Here is a 26,486-nt window from a genome sequence, read left to right as displayed (position 1 = left end):
TTAGATGTTAATGGTACTTTTCCCATGATAATGGTTTTACAGTAGTGGTAGTTAGGGGACATAGTGGTGTAATTAATTTTCCTGGTCCTCAGATTTTCAGAATGAGAAGTTATTTTATCACACATACCATGTTGAAGTAGCCATCAAAGATTTTGGAAAGTCCTAGTATTTTTCTCCATCTGCTTTTAGTTCGTACATTTGTAATGAATGTAAAATAAACTCTGGTAACAGAATGGGTCACCCTAGTGTTACGTATCTGGCCACCTTCACTGATAAATTACTACACTTAGAGCTGGCAGCCATTCATTACATAAATTAGAAATTTTGCACAAGTCATCTTAGCATCCTCCTAAACTCACTAAATGACACCATTACGTACACTAGTGTCATCAGGAAACAGCCACAGATTGCTACTAACCCTGTCTGTCAGATCATTTATGCATACAGAGAATAACAGCTGTTCTATCACACTTACCTGGGGCACTCAAGACACAAACCTGGTCTCTGAACACTCACTGTCAAGGATAGTATCCTGCGTTTTATTAGTTAAGCCTTACAGCCAGTCACATATCTGGGAACCTATTCCATATGCTTATATGTTTTGTTAAATCTGCAGTGAGGTACAGTGTCAATGCTTTTCAGAAATCTAGGAATGTGGAATCAACCTATTGCCCTTCATGGTTTGCAGGATATCGTGTGAGAAAAGGGCAAGCTGAGTTTCGCGTGAGCGATGCTTTCTAAAACTGTGGTGATCTGTAGACAGGTTTTCCATCTCAAGGAAATATATAATATTCAAACTGAGATATTGGTCTGTAATTTTGTAGGTTCATTCATTTACCATTCATACACACAGTCACCTTTATTTTCCTGCCACTTTTGACATTTTGCTGGGTAAATGATTCATTATATAGTTCACGTGCATCATTTTCCTGCATTCATAAGTTTCCATCTTGAGGTTATTAGTATATGGAGAGAATTTCATTTCAAAGTGTAATTCCATTTTGCCACAAAAAATCGGTGCTATGGTTCAGTGATAAAGAATAGGACATATTGGTGTTCCTAGTATGTATTGTGATCCACTTTTTTGTGTTATGTGGGTTTGCCAATGGGTAAGTCCGCAATTAAAAATTTTTTCGAGGTAAGGAATCTGCATTTTAAAATTAGACAGATGTAGTCTGTGGAACTAAATATGCTGACAGCATTGAATTTTCAGTAGCAATGAATTCAAAGGTACAGTTGGTAACTTAAAAATTTAATCTAGGATTCAGAGAAATGGATTTTTTGGTGAACATGAACTTAAAATGGATAGCAGTTTTTGGTGGTTAGTAGGTGCATTACACATTACCACATGTAGACTGGGGTGTAATTTAATATTGGTTGTAGCATATGCTTCCAGAAATGTGTCTGTGCCTGGAAGAAGTACTGGCCTACAGTTACAAGAATTGCTTGAATTTGTTAAATAGCTGAAATTTTCATGAAAAGTTAATGTCAAGATACACATAGGGTAACTCCCCAGGAGTGAATGACAGGGATATATTGTTGTAAGTAACATAACTATTCATCATTTGATAGGAAATGTCTCAAATGGGCATAACACATAGTGACTCATGATTCACTGAATTGATTAAAATTATGTTAGCAGTAACACTGTAAATGTTGAGTTTTAGTTTTATGGGGAAAAAGCCTGGTGTGCTGAATGTAATGTACAGTCTGCTTACAAGCAAAAATAGATTTTTCATAGGATAGAGTTCAGTGTCTTCAGGGTTTTGTTCATTGCACAACTTTTAACATTTGCCTAAGTGACAAATGAGAAGGTGAAGGTGCTAAAAGTTGCAGATTGAGGTACTATTAAATAATGGGTGAGGATGGAAGTTTTTCTAATGTCGGCTTATTTTTATCAACAAAATATAAGTGTAGTGTGTGTGTGTGTGTGTGTGTGTGTGTGTGTGTGTGTGTGTGTGTGTGTGTAGCAATACACAAATGTAGAGTACTTGGATGTTGTAACAATCTCATAATGCACCAAATTTTCACTTTTGTCTGCTACCCCAACTTTATATTGAATGTGTGTTAAGGGGAGGGGGTGGGGAGGAGGGAGGGAGGCACTACAGGACATTTTAATTTCCACTGTCTACATTTGTTCAAATTCATAAAACCTTGCCAGCATGAACCAGGAAGGATTCAGCATCCACACTCACAGCAATGGAAGTGCAAAATATAACTAACCATTTTTTCCATGAGAAATTTCATTGTTTTTTGCTTACTATTGGTTGCATTTTTTGGTATAGGTACACTTTTCTTCACAAGTAAGATTCTTTGATGGTAGAATTTTCCAAATCTATTAAAAACTGTGGTAAAAATTGAGATAATTGTGTGTAAAATTTGAGTTTTTCCTAAACATGCTGTTTAAATTTTAACAGCTCATTCAATTTTAGATAAATAATAGTCTAGTTTCATATGCCTATAAGTATGGTCTGTATGCTGTGCAAAATTAATAGATGGGTCTCTCTTAATTGAAGAAAAATGTATCTATAGCAACAAATGCAGCCAATAGTAAGTGCAAAAATGATGAAATTTCACATGTGAAAAAAATTAGTTTATTTTCTTGAACTTCCACTGCTATGAGTGTGAATCCTGAATTCTTCCTGGTGATGCTGACAAAGTTCTATGAATTTATTTGTGAAAGTGTAGACACTGAAAATTAAAATGTCGTGTGGTGCCTCTCCTGCCCCAAGTCGGGCCGTTTGACGTCCTCTCTCCCCCCACCTCCCCTTAAGTATTAGTGAAACTGTCAGATCTCAACAGTGAAACAGTGCTCTGAATGAAATCCCAACTGTAGTAGCTCATAAATTTTCATCCCGGTATTGTAAGAGAGAATTATATGTGGTGGTTGGGGTGTAGTGGGGGGGGGGGGGGGGAGATGGGAGAGACGTAAGGGAGTTAAGCTGTTAGTTTTTTAGCTCAGAAACAATCTAACATGTATGTTACATTGACATTGTTGTAATTCATACTGTCAAGTTTCCTTTCCACATTCAAACCCACCCACATTCCACTCTCACATAGGTAGGGGGAGGAGTGTGCAGTGATGTGATACATATTTGCAGTGTCTGTCTGCCAACCATTAGCAGAATTAAACATTGCCATTAATACATTCACCAGAAATTTCCCAGTCTCCTGTCAGTTGTCCCACAACTGCCACACAAACCCTGCTTCCAAAAGAAAGAATTCTTTTAAAGGGATTAGTTATAGAAAATTGAAAAAATAAAATACTTTGTAAGAACAAGCACAGCAATGAGAAGTTGAAAACAACATTGAAAGTAACTGAAGAATTAATTGTTAAATGACAAGATCACCTTCGCAGCCTTAAGTAATAGTGGTAACACAAAAGATGACCTCAGTGACTCTTAACTGCATAACCATAAATTGTGGAGGAATTAGATGTTATTTTACAAGTGTGGTGTGACTGCTGCATGAGTGCTGGACTAAAAAATTAAAGATCTGTTTGTCACTCTTAGATTTGGTGATGCTTTGACAGTTTGATAAAGTAAAGCTGTGAATGTGCTTTAAACATAAATTGGCTTCTCAACATCCCTTCATCCCACTGCTTAAATGTATTGCTCTGACTAGTCTTAGGAAGGGTAGGGTGTACAGCCTATTTTAGGATTGTTGCTAATTGAAGAAGTGAAGTGTTAAAAGCTGCTGTTCATTTTGGGTGGCTTAATGTAAGATGAAGAGTTATGAAATGAATATAGTGCCAGGTTGTAGGCACCAAACATACAGAATGCACACACTGAATACATTTTCAGTAAATTTGAAACACAATATTCTGCTAATAGCATGGAGGGCTTTTTTGTACTATTTACTCCCTCACTCACCTCTGTTTCTCTGCCCCAACAACTATTTAGTAGACCTGACCACCTCCTGTTAAGTTTTACTGTCATTAGATAATGCTGTGACTAAAGACTCTTTAAGATACAGTACTGGCTGGTTATAATGAATATGCAGCTGCTCAGAGGTCCAGCATGGACAGTAGTTATTGTATGGCAGTCTATCTTCGTAAATACTGTACGGAACCAGATATGCCAGAAAAATTAGTTGAAATCTTGGCCACCAGGTGCAAATCTGGTGCTGAGAGTGCAAGGAAGGTAAAGCCCTGTATAAAGGAAAGTATGGCCATCCTTTCCCCTGTGTTTGCCACTGTCCGCAGTTGAGGATTGGCCGAAACCCTGTCACATGAGATTAGAAGCCATTGTGGGCCCAAGCATTACATGTGAAGCATAGGAGGAGTTGCTTATCTTTGGAGTTTTAAGTAGAATAATGCCACAGTGTTGTACTTCAGGCTGTTCATTTAGAGGTAAAAGGGAGGAAAACTGTACAGAATACTTTCCGAAGGGCAAGGTGTAACAAGGAGAATATTGGTCGTAGTGGGAAAAGTTGCACAAACACGACTTAACCATTCATTTTATTTTATTCATTTCTGGTGTTTGGTCTTTCTACTTTTTATATTTCTGTTACTTAATTTCTAATCCATTTGAACAGCAAAAAAGTCAGAAGAGCTAATAGGATGGTAATTTAATTTAATTACAAAATATAAATCTTAGAGATAAAACTGCCAGTTTAGTGCACAAAATGAAAAATAGTGATACTGTAAAAAGTTATGAGTGGTAAAAAATTTGACCTGGTTGACTGCACAGTATGGTTTAAACTTATATTTGTGATGCTCACAATAATAAATTGTGCTTTTTTCCACACAATTTAACATACAAAAAAAAATTTTGCACTGGGCAAGTACTGGACAGACAAGCTTTCACTCAGTAATCATTAACATTACCAGGATACTGCTGCTGCTGCTGCTGCTGCTGTTGCTGTTACACCTTGGCCCCTTTCCTACAGTATATTAACAGAAATACAGTTATTGTTTCCGACATCCTACTTTAGATTGTAGTCCTGGTTTTATTCAAACACAACTTTAAAAATATGGTATTCTGTTGTACTTTAGTAATCATTCTCCTCATGTCATAGAAAAATTTGCAGACAAAATTTTATGGTATAAATGTGACAAAAATGTAAAGTGTGCATAATCATATAGGCATGTTTATCAATTCTATTTACTAAGGTACCGCACATATATATTTGAATCTAGTGCTTTATTTTATATAACAAGAGACATTGGGCAAATTTTTGTAGTACTGAGTCGATATACAGCTTTAAATTCGCGATGGATTTTTTCTTGCAGTTGTGTACTAATATTCATTCCCTTTTGTCCTGATGACTAATACGCAGGATAAATTTAACACTAATTATGAAAACAGGTGTTAAACTCCATATTGCAACAAGAACTGCGAAATCTGCTTTTGCTGTTAATAAAGAATATCAGGGCAAAAACTGTTTCATGCTCGCCACAGCAAATGCTTTGACTAGTTTAGCAACAAAAAAATCTCAACAAATTTAAGCTAAATATCAGACATCTTCCATTTGAAGCCACTGATCAGTTTTAGCAGTGTATTAGACAGCTGAGTGCACTTCTTTGATGTACACGGCTAAATATGCTACAGAACTCAATGTATCACCAGCAGCACAGTGGGCCCAAAATGGTGGACACTGACAAGTTGGCCGTGCTTTCCCTATACAAAGCTTTAAAGAAAAGTGTACAGAAATGTTTCCATATGTTCCATATTAGAACACGTTGTGGGCAGGAATGGTCAAAATGGTGAGTAGGGCATAATGTTCCCAGAATGAAATTTTCACTCTGCAGCGGAGTGTGCACTGATATGAAACTTCCTGGCAGATTAAAACTGTGTGCCGGACTGAGACTCGAACTCTGGACCTTTGCCTTTTGCGGGCAAGTGCTCTACCAACTGAGCACCCAAGCACAACTCACGTCCCATCCTCACAGCTTTACTTCCACCAGTACCTCGTCTCCTACCTTCCAAACTTTACAGAAGCTCTCCTGCAAACCTTGCAGAACTAGCACTCCTGAAAGAAAGGATATTGTGGATACATGGCTTAGTTTTAATCTGCCAGGAAGTTTCAGGACATAATGTTGATTTTATTATTAACTGTCACTTACACAACTTGTTCAATAAAAGCTCCAGAGAAGTTGATGATAATCTGTGTGGTGACAGATTTGCACCTGTTTACAAAAATTGGAACTAAGTTTTCCACCATAAGTTAGTTCTGCATTACCACATTTGCAATACAATAATTACAACCCACACTGGACGTCTGTGAATAGCTACATTTTAATTATAACCCCCCAATAGTTGACAAGTAACAAAATCTTGTAGCCAATGACTGTCATGTTAAATTTGTTCAAACTTCATTTTTGCTTCTCATGTCGGGTTCTTTTTGGTGTGTTGCAGCTGGCTTAGCTGATCCTGTGTAGTCCTAGTTTAATTAAAAGCATACAGTAATTTAAACTTGGGATATAGTAACATTTATATGAATGTTAAGTTACACAAAAGTAAAAAGGCTTATGCTAAATAGTGAAACACAGTTATGAGTCTGTATGTCAGCTGTTGGGCACTTCGTCCAGGGAGGTACGAATGTCGGGGAAAATGTAAAGAATGAGTAAAAAGTTAAATGTCAAAGAAAATTTGTCATTGAATAAAAGGTAGCTTAACTTGTGGTTCTAAAAGTAGAAGTAATTGCTCCATTTACATCAGTGACATTCATGCTGTGGTTACTGTTTAAATGTTCCTTTGAATATAGTAAATTCAGTCATTAAATAAATGTCCACAGATACTAACATCATTAATGAATATACTTAAATGATAAATCTTACAGTTCAACTGCAAGTGTACAGTACTGAAGTGAACTTTTGTGTAATAGATTTGGGACACAGCTGGACAAGAAAGGTTTCAGTCATTGGGTGTTGCCTTTTACCGTGGTGCTGACTGCTGTGTCTTGGTATTTGATGTATCGGCTCCGAATACATTCAAGTCTCTAGAAGGTTGGAGAGATGAATTCCTGATCCAAGCATCACCAAGAGACCCAGAAAATTTTCCATTTGTGGTGCTAGGAAACAAAGTGGATCTTGAGAACCGAGCGGTGAGTGGATAAGTTCCGTAATTTGTATAAGTAAGATTTTTGTTTTCTCATAAAATTATTCTTCAAGTAACAACTGTACATACAGTAGTTTGTGATTTCTTTTTGGTAAGAATCAAGTAGGAAGTAGTTCAGTTGAAGCGCTTTTGTATCCTCTCAGATGATTGAAAAAAATGTTGATTCTATAAGGAACATGAGATCGCTGTTCGGGGAAAAGACAAGGACAAATTCTATAGTTTAATGATTGAGGGTATGTTTGATTACTATTTTGGAATGTGCGTAATGGACACAGCAGTGGTCTGATGAGATGGTAAAGCAGGAATTAGGTGGTAAAGGAAGATATCAAATTGTTAGTAGTAGTTGACAGGGTGAGGGTAGGCTGTAGGGTCAGAGTAATAAGATCCCTCAGGCAAATGAGGTCAGAGCCTTTGTTACTCAGTGGAAGGGGAATGTATGACCTGGAAAGAAAGCAGCAGCTGTTGAGCAGTGGGAGTGGAAAAAATAAACACACAACTGTTGATTGAAAGGAAGAAAAAGGTAATTTACAAAACAGTGAAAAAGGACAGTGTTTGGGACAGGTGTAGGGTAAGACTGGAAGATGCGATGTGGACAATTTCCATCTGCACAATTTGGAGAAGTTTGTGCTTCAGGAGGATCCATGGTTAGTGAACTGCTGTGCAGCTGTTCAAATAGTATTGGGAGGAAAAGTGATTGCCATTGCACAATACACCAATGGAAAATCTTGACTTTAAACATGGATATCATGCTGTGTGCTAAAATGTACCACATATGTGGAGGTGAATGTGAAGAATGGTGTAACAAACAAAATACCTGAAGTTGCTTCAAAAATAGAGAAATGTTTGGTCTTAATCAGTTGCAAGATGGTATTTAATCCGTATAACTTATATGGAGATCATATCTGTACTGAAGTTTTGTTTTGAAAGTTTGATGCATAAACACTTAAGGTTCAGTAGTGTGTACTCATTTGCAACTCTGATAATGGTCCACATTAGATTACTTCATAATGTTGGCTCAGTCAATTTTGTTTAGAACCTTAAATTTGCCAAATCATGATGCTGATCCTGTGATTGAGAAGCTAAAATTTCCAACAAATAAATGTAATATCTTCTCAAACCAAAGTTCCTTCTTGCAAAGCCTGCATTCTTCACAGCCACGCCATGTAGAGTGAAAAATACTCTATCCAGGGAAGCCAAACATGTTGACACACAAACCGATAGCTAGTAAAATCTCCACCTTTTTCATGTATAAATCCCTTCCCCTCCTCCCAACCATTTCGTATTCCTATGACCTTCGTTAAACCATTTCTATCCACAAATACCATTAGCAGTGTATTTGATAGCATTTGTTGTCCTGATTTGAGCAATAACCTTGACGCAGATGTAATTTTAATCCACAAATGCACTGCTTAATCTCCATATTGTCCCTGGTTGCAACCCCTGGTTCCATAAGAGATTACTTGAGACAGGTGTGAAATCTGCCCCATGCACCTACCCACCCCTTAAAACAACCCACACCTGTCCCATCTCAACTTTTAGCAGCTTCAAGCTTAGAGTGTACTTAATTTAGATTTTAGATCACTAATTTTTCTTTCCTTTTCTCCTTTCGTATGTCCTACCTGCACCCACCAGTTTCCTCTGTACAATACAGCCAATGTCTTTAAGACATGTCTTTACATGTATTCTTCTGTTGTGCATATGTTTTCTCACATCTCTACATAATTAGCCAGCGGAGCAAGATTTTATTAAGGCTTCTGGACTTCGTTCATGAGGATGTGGTGTTGTATTCCCAATAGTCATCCAGATTTAAGTTCTTACTGTTTTTCCTGAATAAGTATGGTTTTTCCTTGGTGTGTTCTTGTAGGCAGACCTGTGAATGCTGTTCTTGTACTGTCAGCAGTTCACCGAACTATTATCTTCATTGCTTCTTATCTGCATCTATGCTGGTATGTAGAGTTTGCCCTTGTACTCATTATTTTCGTTGTATATGACCTTAAATAATTTGTTTTTTGGAGTAAATTGTTTTCAGTTTTGTCCTTCAAATAATTCGTGTGGAAGATACGCACATGATGGTGCACAAAACACACACTGAGAGATTGGACAAGTCATACATATCTTGCATAACTGCTTGGCTGCTCTTGTAAATGATTTAAAGACTGGTATTGTAGTTCAGAAGACATATCCTCAGGTTAGATATATTATTAAACTTGAGATATAACATACCTCACATGTTACTTCTAAGCTACAAACCAGTGGTTACATTATTGAAAAGAGCAGCTAAGTGATTATTGTTAAATATGTCTGCTTATGGCTGTGGCTGTCCCTCATACAACATAGTGTGTGTCATAATAGTGTGATGTGGCTGCTGATATGAGGTGATGTGCTCAGAAATTACAGATCATTTTCTGTAGGTATTGTTCATAAGTGTTGTTTTTTTGGTTCCTCCTCCCAATCACGCATACACAAAAACTATCGGATTATCATAGGTACATACTAAAACTAACTTCAGGAATATTAGTTTAACATTAAGGATTTCCAGTTTCTGTAAAAGGCAGAGGCATCATATTTTTGTTGCTGATTACACTGTTGTGTAATTTAGTGCTTTAGTTAAATAGTGAATTTTTAGATACAGGTACACATTCTTTAAACAGTTTAATTTCCTTCCTTGAATCATGATCATTGACACAACATTTTTCAATTTTGCAATGTTGTTAAATTTTACAGAATTAACCCAGTTTTAACATGTAGACTGCCAAGAGGTAAAAATGGTAGATTTTTGGAAGAGACATCTGCAGTCCTCAGTTGTTCCTCCAGCATTCATTACTCTGTTCTGAGTGAGGGGAGGGTCTGTGGGGATTCTGCACTGGACATGATTCTACACTGAGACTGTGCAAACACCCTGGGCTTTTGCAGTCTGAAAGGATGTGGAACATGGAGAACATTTTATTCAGTTTACTTTGTGTGTGTGTTACTGCTGTGTGTAAGCCATATTTAAGCCTGGGATCTACAGGCCTAAAAATTCTTATGTGGGGAGGGGGTTATATTTCACACACACATATTTTCGTATCGGATATAATTTTTTTTTTCGTTTTTCGATGAAAGTTCAGGAAGGTGATTCCCTTTGTGGTGTCTGTCAGGTTCTGTCAAATCGGTCTACTAACTAACCTGTACCTTCAGTTACAACCTCTTGGAGTGCATGGTCATTCCTGCTGCACAGCAGGATACAGATCTCATTTGCAAAGAGGGGACTGATGACCATTGATGTTAAGTCCCATAGTGCTCAGAGCCATTTGCAAAGATCTCGCTTCCAGCACCCGGGTTCCCGGGTTCGATTCCCGGCGGGGTCAGGGATTTTCTCTGCCTCGTGATGACTGGGTGTTGTGTGATGTCCTCAGGTTAGTTAGGTTTAAGTAGTTCTAAGTTCTAGGGGACTGATGACCATAGATGTTAAGTTCCATAGTGCTCAGAGCCATTTCATTTGCAAAGAGTGCTCAGATGTTAAATTCATGTAAAGAACGAACAAAACTGGTCCTGGTTGCAAGAACATTGTGGCTGCTCCAGTCTCTAAATAGCAATTTATGTTGGGCATACTGATTCTGATGTAGCACTGGGAATAATTACTGTGTAATGCATCACATTCCACCGTTTTCATTGGACTGTTTTTGTGATTAACATTGCTAGTCAGTAATGGTCTCATTGCATGTTGAGGGTTGTTCAGGAAGTGTCCTGGTTTAATGCAGGAAGTGTTTGGTTTGGGAGGTTGGTGGGGGGGAGGGGAAAGGGGGGTGGATGGAATTAGTCACTGATGTGCTTAAAGCTGTGATAGGATTGCTTGTCACTTACCTGCACTAGCTGTTCTAAATGAGTATTAAAAGTGAAAATACGGCCCAATGTGAAATACTTTCTATAATAGTTTGTAGGGGCAAGTATCTGAAAGATGTTGACATTCATAATGAAATTCGTACTACATACAGGCCAGAAATGACTAGTTGCGGTGTTTCCTTAAGTGGAAGGTCAAGTTACTAGTTTTCATACCCAGCAGTCAGGTGTGGCATACCCATTTCCATCCCTGTGCATTGGGAATCGTGGTCATATTGTTTCATAAACAGTTTAACATATCAAAAAACTTTTTTTTTGCAAATGAAAGCACTCGGGGGGCATGTAGGTCATTTGATAAATACTCGAAACATTTTTGTTCAGAGATAAGGAAGTAGCTTGCCAGCAGAAGTGAGATGGTTGATGGAACATGACATGGAAACACTTATGAGGTGCGTTCAAGTTCTAAGGCCTCCTATTTTTTTTCTAATTAACTACTCACCCGAAATCGATGAAACTGGCATTACTTCTCGACGTAATCGCCCTGCAGACGTACACATTTTTCACAACGCTGACGCCATGATTCCATGGCAGTGGCGAAGGCTTCTTTAGGAGTCTGTTTTGACCACTGGAAAATCGCTGAGGCAATAGCAGCACGGCTGGTGAATGTGCAGCCATGGAGTGTCTTTCATTGTTGGAAAAAGCCAAGTCACTAGGAGCGAGGTCAGGTGAGTAGGGAGCATGAGGAATCACTTCAAAGTTATCACGAAGAAACTGTTGCGTAACGTTAGCTTGATGTGCGGGTACGTTGTCTTGGTGAAACAGCACAGGCGCAGCCCTTCCCGGACGTTTTTGTTGCAGTGCAGGAAGGAATTTGTTCTTAAAAACATTTTCGTAGGATGCACCTGTTACCGTAGTGCCCTTGGAACGCAATGGGTAAGGATTACACCCTTGCTGTCCCAGAACATGGACACCATTTTTTCAGCACTGGCGGTTACCCGAAATTTTTTTGGTGGCGGTGAATCTGTGTGCTTCCATTGAGCTGACTGGCACTTTGTTTCTGGATTGAAAAATGGCATCCATGTCTCATCCATTGTCACAACCAACGAAAAGAAAGTCCCATTCATGCTGCCATTGCGCGTCAACATTGCTTGGCAACATGCCACACGGGCAGCCATGTGGTCGTCCGCCAGCATTCGTGGCACCCATTTGGATGACACTTTCCGCATTTTCAGGTCGTCATGCAGGATTGTGTGCACAGAACCCACAGAAATGCCACCTCTGGAGGTGATCCCCCAAAACAATTCTTTCCACTTTCTCGATCATGTCGTCAGACTGGCTTGTGCGAGCCCGAGGTTGTTTTGGTTTGTTGTCACACGATGTTCTGCCTTCATTAAACTGTCCACCCACGAACGCACTTTCGACACATCCATAACGCCATCACCACGTCTCCTTCAACTGTTGATTAATTTCAATTGGTTTCACACCACGCAGATTCAGAAAACGAATGATTGCACGCTGTTCAAGTAAGGAAAACGTCACCATTTTAAGTATTTAAAACAGTTCTCATTCTCGCCGCTGGTGGTAAAATTCCATCTGCCGTACGGTGCTGCCATCTCTGGGACGTATTGACAATGAACGCGGCCTCATTTTAAAAACAATGCGCATGTTTCTATCTCTTTCCAGTCCAGAGAGAAAAAAAAATCGGAGGCCTTAGAACTTGAATGCACCTCGTAAATAGCTTCATTTGTGTGGCCATATTGTCCATAGTTGATTTAAGATTCCTGGGAATATTTGTTTTGTCGTTAAAACTAAAAAGAAAAAACATGTTTTTCTCACTAGTTGAGTTTCGCTTTATTGAAGTACACTCATCAGTTGGCTGTAATTAAAGATATTTATTATATAGTACATCGTGTGACTGTGTGGTGTGGGACATGTTGAAAAGAACAGATACCACATATTCGTATAATTTGATTGGGCTAGCTGGACAGTGGATTCACCTTGTTCAGTGCAGATGTATGAATATGTCTGACCTCCTGTGGGAATCTCGGAGAGCAAACATTTAAGATATGGACAGGGACTGCAGATAGGTGGCCCTTGATGGCTATGTGAATCAGCTGTGAAGTGTGCTGAGGTAGTCAACACAGTTGTGGTAATGCTGTGTCCTGGATGGTGCAGTGCTTAATGCACCTGTCTAGTGAGGAAGAGATCCTGGGTTCGAATTGTGGTCCGGTTCACACCTTCACTCATCATTGCTGGTTCCATGTAATGTCTCAATGCAGTTGACAGCAGTGATCTTCTCCTTTCATATCCTATCTTTCCTTCTCCACAGTCTATTTACAGATAGAGATGTTTGTAGTTTGATTTGTTTTCTGAATTGAAGAAGTTAGTTAGCAAATTGTTAGTTGTTACTTTCGTAATTTGCTTTTTGCGTTATCAGGAAATGCCATCTGCTAGCACATCGTTGGTTTAGTTCTTCATTACGATGACTTTTGCAGTCTAAGTTTTGCTGCTTTGCAGAACTATATATTTTTTAAGTTTCTTGTAGTTGTAGTGACATAACAGAAATACCCTCGGAAATGTCAATAGTGCTCAAGGAATACCCAAAAACTGCATTTACTCACATCCTCAGCACTTGAGGATCAGTGGAGCTTGAAGAGTTAACTTGTCCATAGCGGTCAAAGGGTTAATTATGAGACAACTTTCTGCAGATTTCCTGGCCTGTTTCTGCCATATTGTGACCAAGCATGTTTAGTGCTCGTGGTTCCAAAACTGCTTTTCAGTCAAATACTGAGAAAAGAAATTCAAAAAGGTTTTTGACTACTGGTATTGCATGTTTCGATTAGTTTTTAGCCACACTCTGCCTAGCATAATACAAAAGTTGTTGCATTATTTAAAGTAGATAACATTGGAAGTGATTTCAACACCATGCTCAAGAATGACTTGGTTTCCAATACTTCAAAGAAAACCATAAAGATACTGTCATGGGCTGTCTGCAATGTCAGGCAGCAGAATTTCATGCAAAGGTAATTATTCAATAAGAGACGATGAAAGCTTAATTCAGAACCGACTTTTGAGAGAAGTAATATCGACGTATAAATTCATGGTTTTCCAATAAATTGGCTTTAACTGTTCTTGTATTTTATTTATAGCATAACAGATGTTACATTCTCGATTGCCCTCATACGTCCCCCCTGCAGGCCCGGGGATTAGTATAGGTCCGAGGTATTCCTGCCTGTCGTAAGATGCGACTAAAAGGAGTCACACCTTTTGGCCTTTATGTGATGATCCCCTGTAGGGTTTGAGCTCCATTTTTCAAAATATTCCTGAAGAGCAAGCCAATTGGGAAAGGGTGCCTTACATGGTGCATCATCTGCCTCATGTGCATTATGTCCATCGTGCATTGAGATCTGTAGCCTACTTTCTTGTGGGATTGCAGTCCCACTCATTCTCCATCTTATGAGCAAGGACACCTTCCTGGGTGCATTTTCCTCCATCTACTACACAGTGTCATTTTCTGCACTGATGAGGACCATGGAATTCCTTGTACCTCATTTCCACCATGGTAGTCAGTCCATTGTGCTGGGGCAGTCATGTACCCTGTTGGTTGTAGCCCCCCCTGACTACAAAGGGATCACTCTGCTGATGCCTGTGCCTCGGCAATGGCCATCCTGCCAGGTGGCCTTTGCTGTGGCTGGATGGTGCCCTTGGGAGGGCCTCTGGTCAGAGTGGGTGGCATCAGGGCGGATGGCATGTGATGAAGTGTACCATGTCATCACTTGCTGGTGATCAAACACCAGCAGTCTCAAAGTGTTCAGTCTCAGTACAATGCAAGGAAGTATAATCCTAAATCGTTCCCCTCCTTGGCCATACCATGGGAGGAACGCCAGGCTAAGGATGGCAGAGAAACTTATTTGTCCTGGTACCTTGTATGTAGGAGAGCTGATGGGGACTCCTATGTCTTGATGAAGCCTCGTTTTTTTTGTAGAGTATTTAGAGGACAAGTTTGGGGAGGTAAGAGGGCTTGTCTAAAACGCGGTCAGGGTCAGTCTTGATAAAAATGGCACACTCTGCCCAGTCATGGGCGTTACACGATTGTGACAAACTGGAGATGTTTCCATTAGCATCATGCCTCATAAGAGCTTAAATATGGTCCAGGGTATTATATTCCACAGGGACCTTCTTTTGCAGTCTGACGAACTGTGCACCGACTTGCAGTGACAAACTCATTTCGTCAGGCTCATCCATCAGGGTCAGAGATAATCATGTTGCCACTGGTGCCGTCATGTTGGCCTTAGAGTGTGACACATTGGCCGATAAGGTCAAGGTGATGGTCTATCGCTGTGATGTCGAACCATATATCCCTCCCCAAATGTGGTGCTTTAAGTGCAAGTGCTGGAAGTTCGGCCATATGTCATCCGCTGTACTTCCAGCCCCTCATGTCGAGATTGTGGTCGTCCATCTCATCCCAATACTCCATGTGCCCTGCCTCCCATCTGTGTCAAGAGCATCATTCCCCTTGCTCACCAGACGGCAGGATTTTACAGCGAGAAACGAAAAGCATGGAGTAAAGACCATGGACCGACTGACCTACACTGAACCCAAGAGTAAATTTGAGCGCCTACATCCTGTAGCTGTGACCTCATATGCCGCCGCTACCTGAACAGTTGTAGCCCCATAAGGTCTGAGAGTTCGTCAGCTCTCCTGCCCTCTTGATGCTGGAGGGTACCTACCTTGGGAGCACTGTCCCACCAACCATCGAGGACACCATTCCCCACTTCTCAGCCGGAGAAGCGGAAGTGTTCTTGGGCTCCTATCACTAGGCAGGGGACCCTTGGATTAATGCCTTTCCAGGTTTCTGCTAGTGAGGAAGATTACACCCGCTAGTGGCTGAAGTGCCCAAATGCAGCTAGTCATAGGGCTTCAGGATCATTCAGTCCCAGATACTGAATCAGTGAAGCCCTCCCAGCTGAGAAACCAAAGGATCAGCGAGAGAAATCCAGAAAGAAGACCCCTCCCCAAGACCAAGGGAATTGTGGTAGCACCCGCACCACTGCTGCCTAAAAGCTCTTGAGTCTGAGGATGAGGTGAAGATTCTGGCATCTGCTGAGGTCCTATATCTCACCAGACCCTTGAACACAATGGATGTAGCCTATTCAGGAAGTAACTCTGTGGCAGCAGGTGACCCTGAGGTGTGGACTACCTCTTTGAGTTTCATACCATCCCAGTCTCACGCTCACCTCATCCTCCAGTGGAACTGCGGCGGTTTTTTCCACCACCTGGTTGAGCTATGGGAACTGTCAAGCTTTACACCTGCTGTCTGCGTTGCCATCCAGAACACCTGGTTCCTGGCAATGCGCACCCCTGCCCTTCATAGCTACAAGTGATATTACAGTAACTGTAGCAAATATAATGGTGTGAAGTGGAGTTTGCTTGTATATCCTGAACTGTGTCCCCTTCAGACTCCTCTTGGATCTCTGGATGTCAGGATACAGATGACACAGGAAATAACTGTCAGCAGCATATAACTCACTCCAGATGGTGTGGCACCCCTCAACGTATTGGCTGCACTGATTCAACAACTCCCTAAACCTTTCTACTTCTGGGAGATTACAATGCCCATACTACCTTGTGGGTAGTACCATGCATACTGTCTGTGGCAGAGTTGTTGAAAATTTACTGTCCCAAATCGACCTCTGCCTCTTAATACTGGGGCCGCCACACATTTCAGTTAGGCTCATGGTACTTACTCGGCCATTGATTTATGAATTTGCACCCAGGCCTTCCCCCATCTATCCACTAGAGCACATGGCGACCTGTGTGGTAGTGACCACTTCCCCATCTTCCTGTCACTCTTAGCATTGCGCCCACAGACGCCTACCCAGATGGGCTTTAAACAAGGCAGACTATGTAGCCTTTGCCTCTGCTGTCACCATTGAATGTCCCCCACGTGGTGCCATTGAGGTGGTGATTGAGCAGGTCACTACAACGATTTCTGTGGCGGAAAACACGGTCCCTCGTTCTCTAGGGTGCCCCCAGCCAGACATTCCATTGGTGGTTGCTGGAAGTCACTGAGGCAATTAGTGTTGGTGAGCTCTCCAGTGACATAAGCTCCTAATAGCCTTTAAGTGGCTTTGTGCCTGCATTCTCCTGCTTATATAATGATGGAAACAGGGAGTATTGGGAGAGGTATGTATCGACTATTGGGTGCCATAGGTAACCTTCCGAAGTCTGGATGATGATCAGACGTCTTTTAGAGTACCAGACCCCAACAGGTGTCCCTGGTATTAACATCAGTGACGTGCTCTCTACCGACACAAATGTGATTGCCAATCACTTCGCCAAGCACTATGCCTGAGCCTCTGCGTCAGAACTTCCCCGCAGCCTTTTGCACCCTCAAACGGCAGATGGAAAGTCCTCTTCTTCACTACATACCACAGTGAACCAAATAATGCCCCATTTTGCCACTCTGTGAGTGGGAGCTCCTCAGTGCCCTTGCACATTGCCCTGACACAACTCCTGGGCCAGATGGGATCCACAGCCATATGATTAAACATCTCTTGTCTGACTACACGCGATCTCTCCTAGTTATCTTCTGCGATAGCATCTTTCCATTGCAATGGCGGGAGAGCACCATCATTCTGGTGCTAAAACTCGGTAAAAATCCACGTGATGTGGATATCAGCCCATCGGTCACAAATGTTCTCTGTATGTTGCTGAAACGGATGGTGTCGGCAGTTGGGTTGGGTCCTGGAGTAATGTGGCCTACTAGCTCCAGGTCAGGGCGGCTTCTGCCGGGGTCGCCATAGTCTGCCATCCGAACAGCCTTTTTCCAGATGTCAGCACCTGGTTGCTGTCTTTTGTCTTAAGACATGACCTGGTATCGTACCCTTGCTACATTGAGTTGGGTCTCTGGAGGCCTCCTCCCAATTTTTATCCAAAACTTCCTCTCGCTCCGTACTTTCCGTGTCCCAGTTGGTGCCTCCCATAGTACACTCCGTATTCAGGAGAATGGCGTTCTGCAGGGTTCTGTATTGAGTGTCTATTTTTAGTGGCCATCAGTGGCCTAGCAGCAGCCGTAGGGCAGTCTGTCTCCCCTTATTTGTATGCGGATGAGTTACGCATTTCGTATTGCTCCTCCAGTACTGAAGTTGCTGTTAGGTGCCTACAAGGAGCCATCCAGACGGCATAGTCATGGGCTGTAGCCCATGGCCTTCAGTTTTCAGCCACAAAACAGTGTGTCGTGCACTTGTCAGCGTCATACCGTTCATCCCAAACCTGAACTTTATCTTAATGACGATCCACTCATTGTAGTGGAGACATATCGATTCTTAGGACTGGTTTTCGATGCCTGATTGACTTTGCTACCTCACCTTTGTCAGTATAAGTGGGAGTGCTGGCAGCACCTCAATGCTCTCTGCTGCCTGAGCAACACCAACTGTGGTGCAGATAGCTCTACGCTGCTGCATCTCTACAAAGCCCTTGTTCAATCCCACCTTGACTGTAGGACTCTGATTTATGGATCGGCGGCACTCTGTGTTTAATTTCCTCAACCCAGTGCACCTCTGTGGCGTTAGACTAGCAACGGGAGCTTTTAGAGTGAGTTTTGTGACCAGTATCCGGGTGGAGTCCCTCCATTGCGGATCCAATGTGCACAATTGCTCACCAGTTACAGTTGATCTCCTGCATTGGTGTCCCAGGTCAGGGCTCACGATTGCAGTTAGTGTGCCATCCCGTCTCTCCAAACTGGAGTCGTTCCCTTTACCACTTCCACTTGAGGTGCATTCACGTACACCTCCATGGTGTACACCTCGGCTGAAGCTTCATCTGGACCTTTTGCATGGTCCTAAGGACTTAGTTAACCCTGCCACTCTGTCACTTCCTCTCAATTGTTGACATGTTCAGGGGCTCTGAAGTAGTTCACACTGACAACTTGATGGCTGATGGTAATATTGGCTTTGCATAAGTCCACAGAGACCATATTGAACAGCATTCCTTGCTTGCTGGCTGCAGTGTACCCACTGCAGAGCTTGTGACTGTATCTCATGCACTTCAGTACATCCGTTCCTGTTCTGGTGAGTCATTTCTTCTCTGTTAAGACTCCCTGAGCAGATTACAAGCTCTCGACCAGTGCTACCCTCGCCATCCTTTGGTAGTGAACATCCAGGAGTCCATCTCCACCCTGGAACAGTCCAGTTGTTCAGTGGTGTTTGTGTGGACCAAAGGACATGTCGGAATCCCAGGCAACGAACTTGCTGACAGGCTGGCCAAACAGGTTACGCAGAAACCGATTCTGAAGATGGGCATCGCTGGAACAGACCTGCGTTTCTTATGCCGCAAGGTTTTTTGGTTTTGGGAGCTGGAGTGGTATAACGATACGCACAACAAACTGTGTATCATAAAGGAGACTGCGAGTGTGTGGAAGTCTTCCCTGTGGACTTCTTGCAGGGAATCAGTTGTCCTCTGTTGACTCTGCATTGGCCATACATGGCTCGGACATGGTTACCTCCTCCGTTATGAGGACCCACCACAGTGTCGCTGTGGCTCCCAAGTGACAGTCTTCCACCTCTTCCTGGACTGGCCACTTTTACCTGCCCTGTGACGAACTTGTAACTTTCCTAGCAACCTACCTTTGGTGTTCGGTGACAATGTCTCCAATAGCAGCTTTAGTTCTGTGTTTTATTTGTGAGGTTGGGTTTTATCATTTGATCGGAGTTTCAGTGCATGAACTTCGTCCCTTTGCATCCTCCACCCGAGGGCTTTTAGGGAGGAGATTTTAATGTGTTGGTGTGGTTGGCTTCTCCTTTTTGATACTCATTGTAAGCCAGCCATGGTCATGTGCTTTCTTGTTTTTAAGCTCCTCTCCCTGTTTATTGCATCTCTGGTTTTCTTGTCCTGTTTTGTTCAGTGCAGTGTTTTTTGTCCTCTTGTCATTCTTCCAGTTTTTCCTTTCTCCTCTGTCTTCTTCTTTCCTTTGGATAATTGTTTTATTGGGAAGAAGGGACCAATGACCTCGCAGTTTGGTCTCTTCCCCTCTCCCCCCCGCCCCCTCTTTTTTCAAACAAACCAACCAACAAACCAACCAACATACGCGAAGAGTAAAGATCTAAAAAAAAAATTATTTTTGAGCTGGAAAAGATATGAAAAGAATCTAGTAAGAGCCATATGGCTTAATGAGCAAACTTCTAGCCAAAGAATATACATTGCATATTGAAATTATTGTGAGTACTGTGTTTTGCACACAGTGCCAATGCTGTTCCATCTGCCGGAAACTGGTATTTGTGTGATTTTCTGGTGTAAAATATCGCCAGGCGTACAGTGCTTAATTGACGTGATCTGTAAGTTTTATGGGAACAGGAGGTGCTTCTAAAAATGTAAATTATTTTAAAATTAGTGAAATAACTTTAAATTTTCACTCAGCTTTAATTTATAAACAAAAGCAACTCTTGATGGCGTAGGGCTGACAACTAGTGGTCTTGGCTTCTGTAGACAAGTAAGAATTAATAATTTACTTTTATTACATAGTAGTTTTACGTTGGTAATCGAGCAGTTTCAGCTGTTACTTTGTTCCATTATCATGTGTAAAGTTTCCTGTCAGATTTAAAAAATTTTCTTTCCATAGGTTTCAGTGAAACGTGCCAGCCAGTGGTGTCAAAGTAAGAACAATATCCCATACTTTGAAACGTCAGCTAAAGAAGCCATCAATGTGGAGCAGGCATTCCAGACCATCGCAAAGAATGCATTGGCGCAGGAGAGTGAAGTTGAGCTCTATAGTGAATTCCCTGATCAGATAAAGCTTACCGGAGAACAAAAAGGAGCACGCCCTGATGCCTGTGCATGTTAAGATGGTAAATAGTAATTTCATATTCACCCACTCACCCACTCACACACACACACACACACACACACACACACACACACACACATCGCGGGTATGAAACTTGTTTCATTATTATTCCCTAGCTTGTTTCCTGGGTATGGTGTAAGTGTTCTTGTAGATCACTTGTTCCTGAATGCCTTCCCACTAGAATCCTCACTCCTCCCTGTCTAATTTCACTGTGCCTGTCCAGCAGATTGTGGGTCTTTTGTGTGGTCTTCTGCCTTGGACATTCAGTTAGGTTCATAGTTCTTAAGAATCTCATGTGCCACTTGAATTCTGCTTTAGTATATCTTCAGTGGGATATACATCTTTAAGCCATGAGTGAGAATTGGCACAAAGTATGTGTTGGACATGGTAAGTATTGATTTTGTGATACTTCGCGGTCTCAGTTTCTGACTATTATAAAAATACCATCTGTGCCCTGTTGAGTATTTCCTATTAATGGTGTAATTGGCTGAAGTTGGTCTTCAGATATACTTGAAACAGGGAAACTGATTATAATGTTATCCCTTCCAAATAAGTGTTTTCAGCTTGTTCCTTCCGCGTGAATGATTATTTGTGAAGTCTTGTTGTTTACATTCAGTCCAAATTTTTTTAAACATACTGTTCCATTCTGTCAGCTTTTTCTACACCAGTGTACGGTAAAAATATTAGTGACGAACCATATTTACATTTCATTGTTCAGTCTGTTCATGTGGTGGAGAGGCAATGGAGTGTTGGTGGAGTTAGGCAATGTATGCATACATAATGCCCGAGATTAGTGCAGGCAGTCCTGTTTTTTACTATTCATTTTTAGGGCTGGCCAGGGTTTGTGGGCTCTAAGAAAGTTGAAGACCGTTCATATTTTAGACGCACATGTTTAATGACATGTTGTAAACATCCTCTCACGTCTGTGCCTCTCGTTTGACCTTGGAGCAAGTGCTGAAGTTACGGGGAGGTGTGACTGCTGGTTCTGCCTCAACTTTTCGCTTAGTTATTTGGCAGTGCCACAGGGGCAGTGTATGTTGTTTCCATGTGTGGTTTCATTATTTTATTAATGTCAACCTGCACCAGGAATACATATGTTGAAATTGTGTGGTAACAATAACAATGGACGTGGTTATCACAGACTGTGTACTAGAGTATTTGCTATTGGTCATAAAGAAAAGGGGATATTAAGACAGTGTGAAAACAGTTGGAAACTAAGTTATATTAATGCTACTGCCTTGCCAAACAATAGACTTTTAAAGCCAAAGAGAGGAGTAACAATGATCTGGAGTCTCCTGCAAGTTGCACTACATCTTCGTACCACTCTGCTCTTTATGCCTTGGCAAAGCAAAATTAGTTGTAAGAGGCTTCTGCCTATTCTGTGTGTGTGCATCATTGTGCTTTTTTCTACTACTCTGGTGCTAATCTTCACACAAGGAGAAAATAATGAGCAGTGTTTCAGCATACAGTTTTTCACTAATCTCACTCTATAACATGGCTGGTAAGCCAGTGATGTAATAGATTACATAATTTATGTGATGTGACTGTGTAATGCGAGTGCTGCTAATAGATTGCAGATTTTTACATTGAAATTAATTGTGCATAAATAATTATGTATTAAAGTACTAATATTTCTTGCATAGTGTAAAATTAAATAAGTGTACTCCAGTTTGTGTGCTGATTATCTGGTTTGTGGATTATTTGTGCATAAAAGCCATATATGTTGTGCACACATGGGGACTGACAGTGCAATTTGTTGGCTGCTAAGGGCAGCAGCAGAAACTTAGCTATACAGGCAGTGGGAGAAGATTGTCCCAAGCTGCACCTGAGGGCATGCAGATCTTGGCTGGTGACACTGCCACGACTACCTGCCCAGTAGACAGTCTTAAATACACTTGGAAAATACCTAGATTATTCATGTTCCTTGGTTACTCATGCATCTTCTCCCCACATTTCCTGAAATAGTTGGGAGTACATTGTGCTTTATTTCCAAATAGAATAACTTCTTATTTCAACAGCTCTTGAAAATTCTAGGAAAGAGTATAGCACTCTAACACCTGCTTATCTTTGACACATTAGATGAATCTCTTGATGCAGGTGTGCACAAATGATGGAGATGAAGTGAAGGAGTGGGGCTGGGAGGGGGTGACAAAACAAAGAAGTGGAGACTGGAGAAGGGGGTGTGGATGCGGGATGAAGTTATTTCTGGGACAGGGAGGAGGCTGATGTGGGGCAGGGGGTTAAAGGCTGGAAGGATTATGGTAATGAGGGATGGTTTGTAAGGATAGCTGTCAGCTATGTATGTCAGAACAACTGGTGTTACTTACATTCTTACAGGGCTTCCCGTTATCATATTTACATGTTAATTTTCACAAATCAACATTTTGCCAAAGCTAGCACGGAAACATGCTAAATGTGGGGGAGTAAGAAAATTATTGTGAAATTGTAATGTGTTGCTAAGCTTGAGATAATTCACTGTTTCCACCAGTTTCTTGTACTTTATAGTGTAACTATACATGGCTCTTAGGGATGAAATGATACTACACAAAATAGTGCAATGTAACATTTGTAAAAATAGAAAAAAGCATATTTCTGCCATCAGCTGTACAGCTTTTTCAGTTATCGAACAGCTGTAGACAGTCACCTATGAAAGACACTAATATATATATGTGTGTTACCCAGCCACTGTGCTATTTCATATTGATTGGAGCACATGTCTGATGGCCTGGGAAAAAGTGGAAGTTAGTAGTGTGTGAAATATTGCAATGAATTTTGGTTGCCCAGTAAGTACACGGACATGAATTAGTGGAATTTGTCAGTAGGCACTCTTTCATTCTTTCCTGTTTGCTATATTTCATATCAAGCATCTCTTACAGTCAAGTAATTGGGTCCAATGTATATGTATGCATATGTGAAAACCAATATATATTTACAGTGGAATTTCATTGTTTTCTTCTTTAGCAGGAGCAATCACAGACCATCCGTAATTTCAAAAGATGAGAGGCAGTGGATGAAGGGCAGCGTCTTGTATTAATGTATGTGACACAAATAATTGTTACTGATGTAACTTTCAGAATTTGTTGTATCTGTTGTTTCCATTCATGTTAAATTGCCTCTTGTAGGCAGTGTATGTGTAGATCACTCTATTTAATCAGGTCTGTTCTTGCACGGACATTAAAAATCGATGTGTAAAATTCTACAGTCACTGTCAGTGGAAGTAAACTGTCAAAAAATCCTTCATATTCATTCTCTATTGTTAAATACATATTTATGTTCTGATGAGGATGGGTATGGAGAAATAAACTGTCAACTTGTGTATGTTAAATGTATCCCAGAGCTTAACAGTAGAAATTTCCTTTCTTGAAATTTATCAAGAGTTTTCTGTGAAATGGTCTATATTGTGGAATGAAAGGTAACAAGTCAGAAGTTTGCATGATGATGCATAAGATTGTGAAACATATATTACCCTTTAAGACATCTATAGCAAGTTATTTATAAAGCATAACATCTGACCACTTCCTGCTGTAGACATTGGAATTACGCTGTTATAGACTAGACATTTGTTATTGATATACTGGTACACTTCTGTACACCAGTAATACAGAGATGTTAGGTATTGACTTATTTAAAGCTTAGAAGTGTATTATCAACCAATGCCAAATCTCATATATATACATATAACTATATATTATTATGTTGGCTGTGTGTTTTGTATCTTATTGTTAAATTTAAGGGATTTGTCATTTTTAGGCAGCCGTGTAAAAAAACTGTATGGAAGACAGGGCATTGTGTGATGATTGTTTTAAGTGAAATTTATGTATTCTTAAGATTTACACAATTCTGCAAAAGCATCACAATTTACCTCTTGTATCTTAAAGTGTTAATGTTCATAATTATTGACTGAAAATCTTTTTAAATTTCATAAATTCATTTAAAATTGTGTAACCTTTTTATTGACTTTATTTTTGAAACTTGTTTGATAAATTGTAAATGTGAAGCTACTGCAGTATGACAATTATGTTGTGAACTTCTGAGTATAGGATTTAGAGGTGAGTTTGTCAACTGTATTAATTCATTAATTATATAAAACTATTTTTGTAAAAAGTCATTGGCTTTAATATCTAAAAAATTTGAAAGTTTGTCAAACCTGACCCCAGATTCCATCTGTCTGCTAAGTGAGAAAAACTGCAGTGTTATCAGGTACGGCCATAGTGTTTTTTACCATCACATGTACAGAAAAGAGCAAGTAATTTTATAGGCTGCCGCAAATTCTTAATGTGTTAAGAAATAAAGTTAATTTCGTCCCAAGTCAACTTTTTTTAGTAGTATCATGTTTATAGGTTTATTACAGTTCCTACAAAAGATGCTAGTATGTAAGCTGGGATGTATTACAGAGAAAACTGAGATTTGTTTTGGATTAAGTCGGAGATAAATTTTCTGAAAAATATCTGTAACAGGTTCGCTTAATTCTAAGATTTTATAGGAGCCTAACATGTCTGGATGGTTTACATCTCTGTTTGCAGAACCAGTTTTTGAAATGTTTTATGTCTAGAAGTCATATCTTCTCATAGAATAAGATGATGTAATTTTTTTGTAATTAGCAATAAATGTTTTGAGCCTTGCTGCGTTGTTAAAGCGCTTTCATTTCTTTAGCAGCTACAGTATGCAATGGTGAAAATTTCCCCTGTGTTTTTGTTACTTACTGTTAAACTGAGTGGTTGATTTGCTGTAGTAGTGAGTGCTGGGCTCACATTGTAATAGTTAAATTGAAAGGGAAAATTTTCTATTTGATGGGAGCTGGAACCTACACTGCGGTTAAGGTTTTCTACTCGATGTCTTGATCTTTCTGTCAAGATACTCATTTGCTAATGTACTGAGAAAGTGACATTTTACTTGCAAAAGTTGTTAAAATGCAGTTTGGTGGTCTCAATGTCACAAAGTAGTGCAACATTCCAGTCCCTCATTGTGGTTGATTTAAAACAACTGTTTAAAGGCAACTGAGGAAAATACGGTGGTTTGTTTTTTGCGATGTTGATAGTGCCAGGTATTACAATTATTCTGGTGTTCATGGGATTTTAAGTTACCTTGGTACATTTATGTGAGAAACTGTAATTGTTTGCATTCCATAACTGGAGATGACTGTAACCAGCCAGAGCACACAGATATATTTGTGTTAAAAATCTCCGGCTAAATAAAACTGAATGCATTCAGATAAGTAGGCAGGCATAACATACTAGAAAACTGACACCTGAGGGGATGCTGCTGGATTGTGGGTATGCATATGAGTGTGCCAACTGAGGCATATTGAACATTTACAGAGTAGGTCATAACTTATTACTATAGCTATGTTGAACTATAAAGTGATGCGTGCAAGAACAAAATGAATTGAGCTTCTTAAAAATTCTCAACTTTCTTATATAATTTTAGCAACCTGTTTCCATTTTAGAATTCCTGTGATATGTCGGAAAGTGAAGATGCTAAAATATGCACTTAGCTGTTCTTAAGTTCCCATAAGGTGTTAGTAGTACTTTCAGGTTTTTTCATGATTGCTTTTCATGCTTCATTTTATGATTTGCATTTCTTATTAATATTAATACTGAATAAAGTATCACTCTACACTTTGGCGGTATGCATTTGTATCTGTTTTCATGATTAACGTGTCAATTTCATAGTGTACTATTCACAATACAGTTTGTTTGGAGGGAGATGTTTAACAGCTTAAACCAGTCTATTTGACTGAAGACAACGCCCAGTTTGTAGCA

At 40.4% G+C, this 26,486-nt stretch overlaps 1 protein-coding gene across 2 annotated transcripts in view; it reads left to right on the top strand.

Moving 5' to 3' along the window:
• The window catches only part of LOC124554860 (ras-related protein rab7), a 32,058-nt gene extending 6,713 nt beyond the window's left edge, over positions 1-25,345 (top strand). The window contains exons 3-5 of one of the 2 annotated variants that reach the window (XM_047128528.1): positions 6,829-7,047; positions 20,500-20,725; positions 23,689-25,345. In XM_047128528.1, the coding sequence (XP_046984484.1) occupies positions 6,829-7,047; positions 20,500-20,721 (441 nt within the window). In that variant the 3' untranslated portion in view covers positions 20,722-20,725; positions 23,689-25,345. Of the gene's footprint in view, positions 1-6,828; positions 7,048-20,499; positions 20,726-23,685 lie in introns of both variants that reach the window. The other variant, XM_047128527.1, reaches the window with a different exon arrangement.
• Positions 25,346-26,486: the final 1,141 nt, after the last annotated feature.

This window comes from Schistocerca americana, chromosome X (assembly GCF_021461395.2).
Source record: "Schistocerca americana isolate TAMUIC-IGC-003095 chromosome X, iqSchAmer2.1, whole genome shotgun sequence".
Taxonomy (NCBI): Eukaryota; Metazoa; Arthropoda; class Insecta; order Orthoptera; family Acrididae; genus Schistocerca; species Schistocerca americana.
This window is presented reverse-complemented; position numbering and strand designations above follow the sequence as displayed.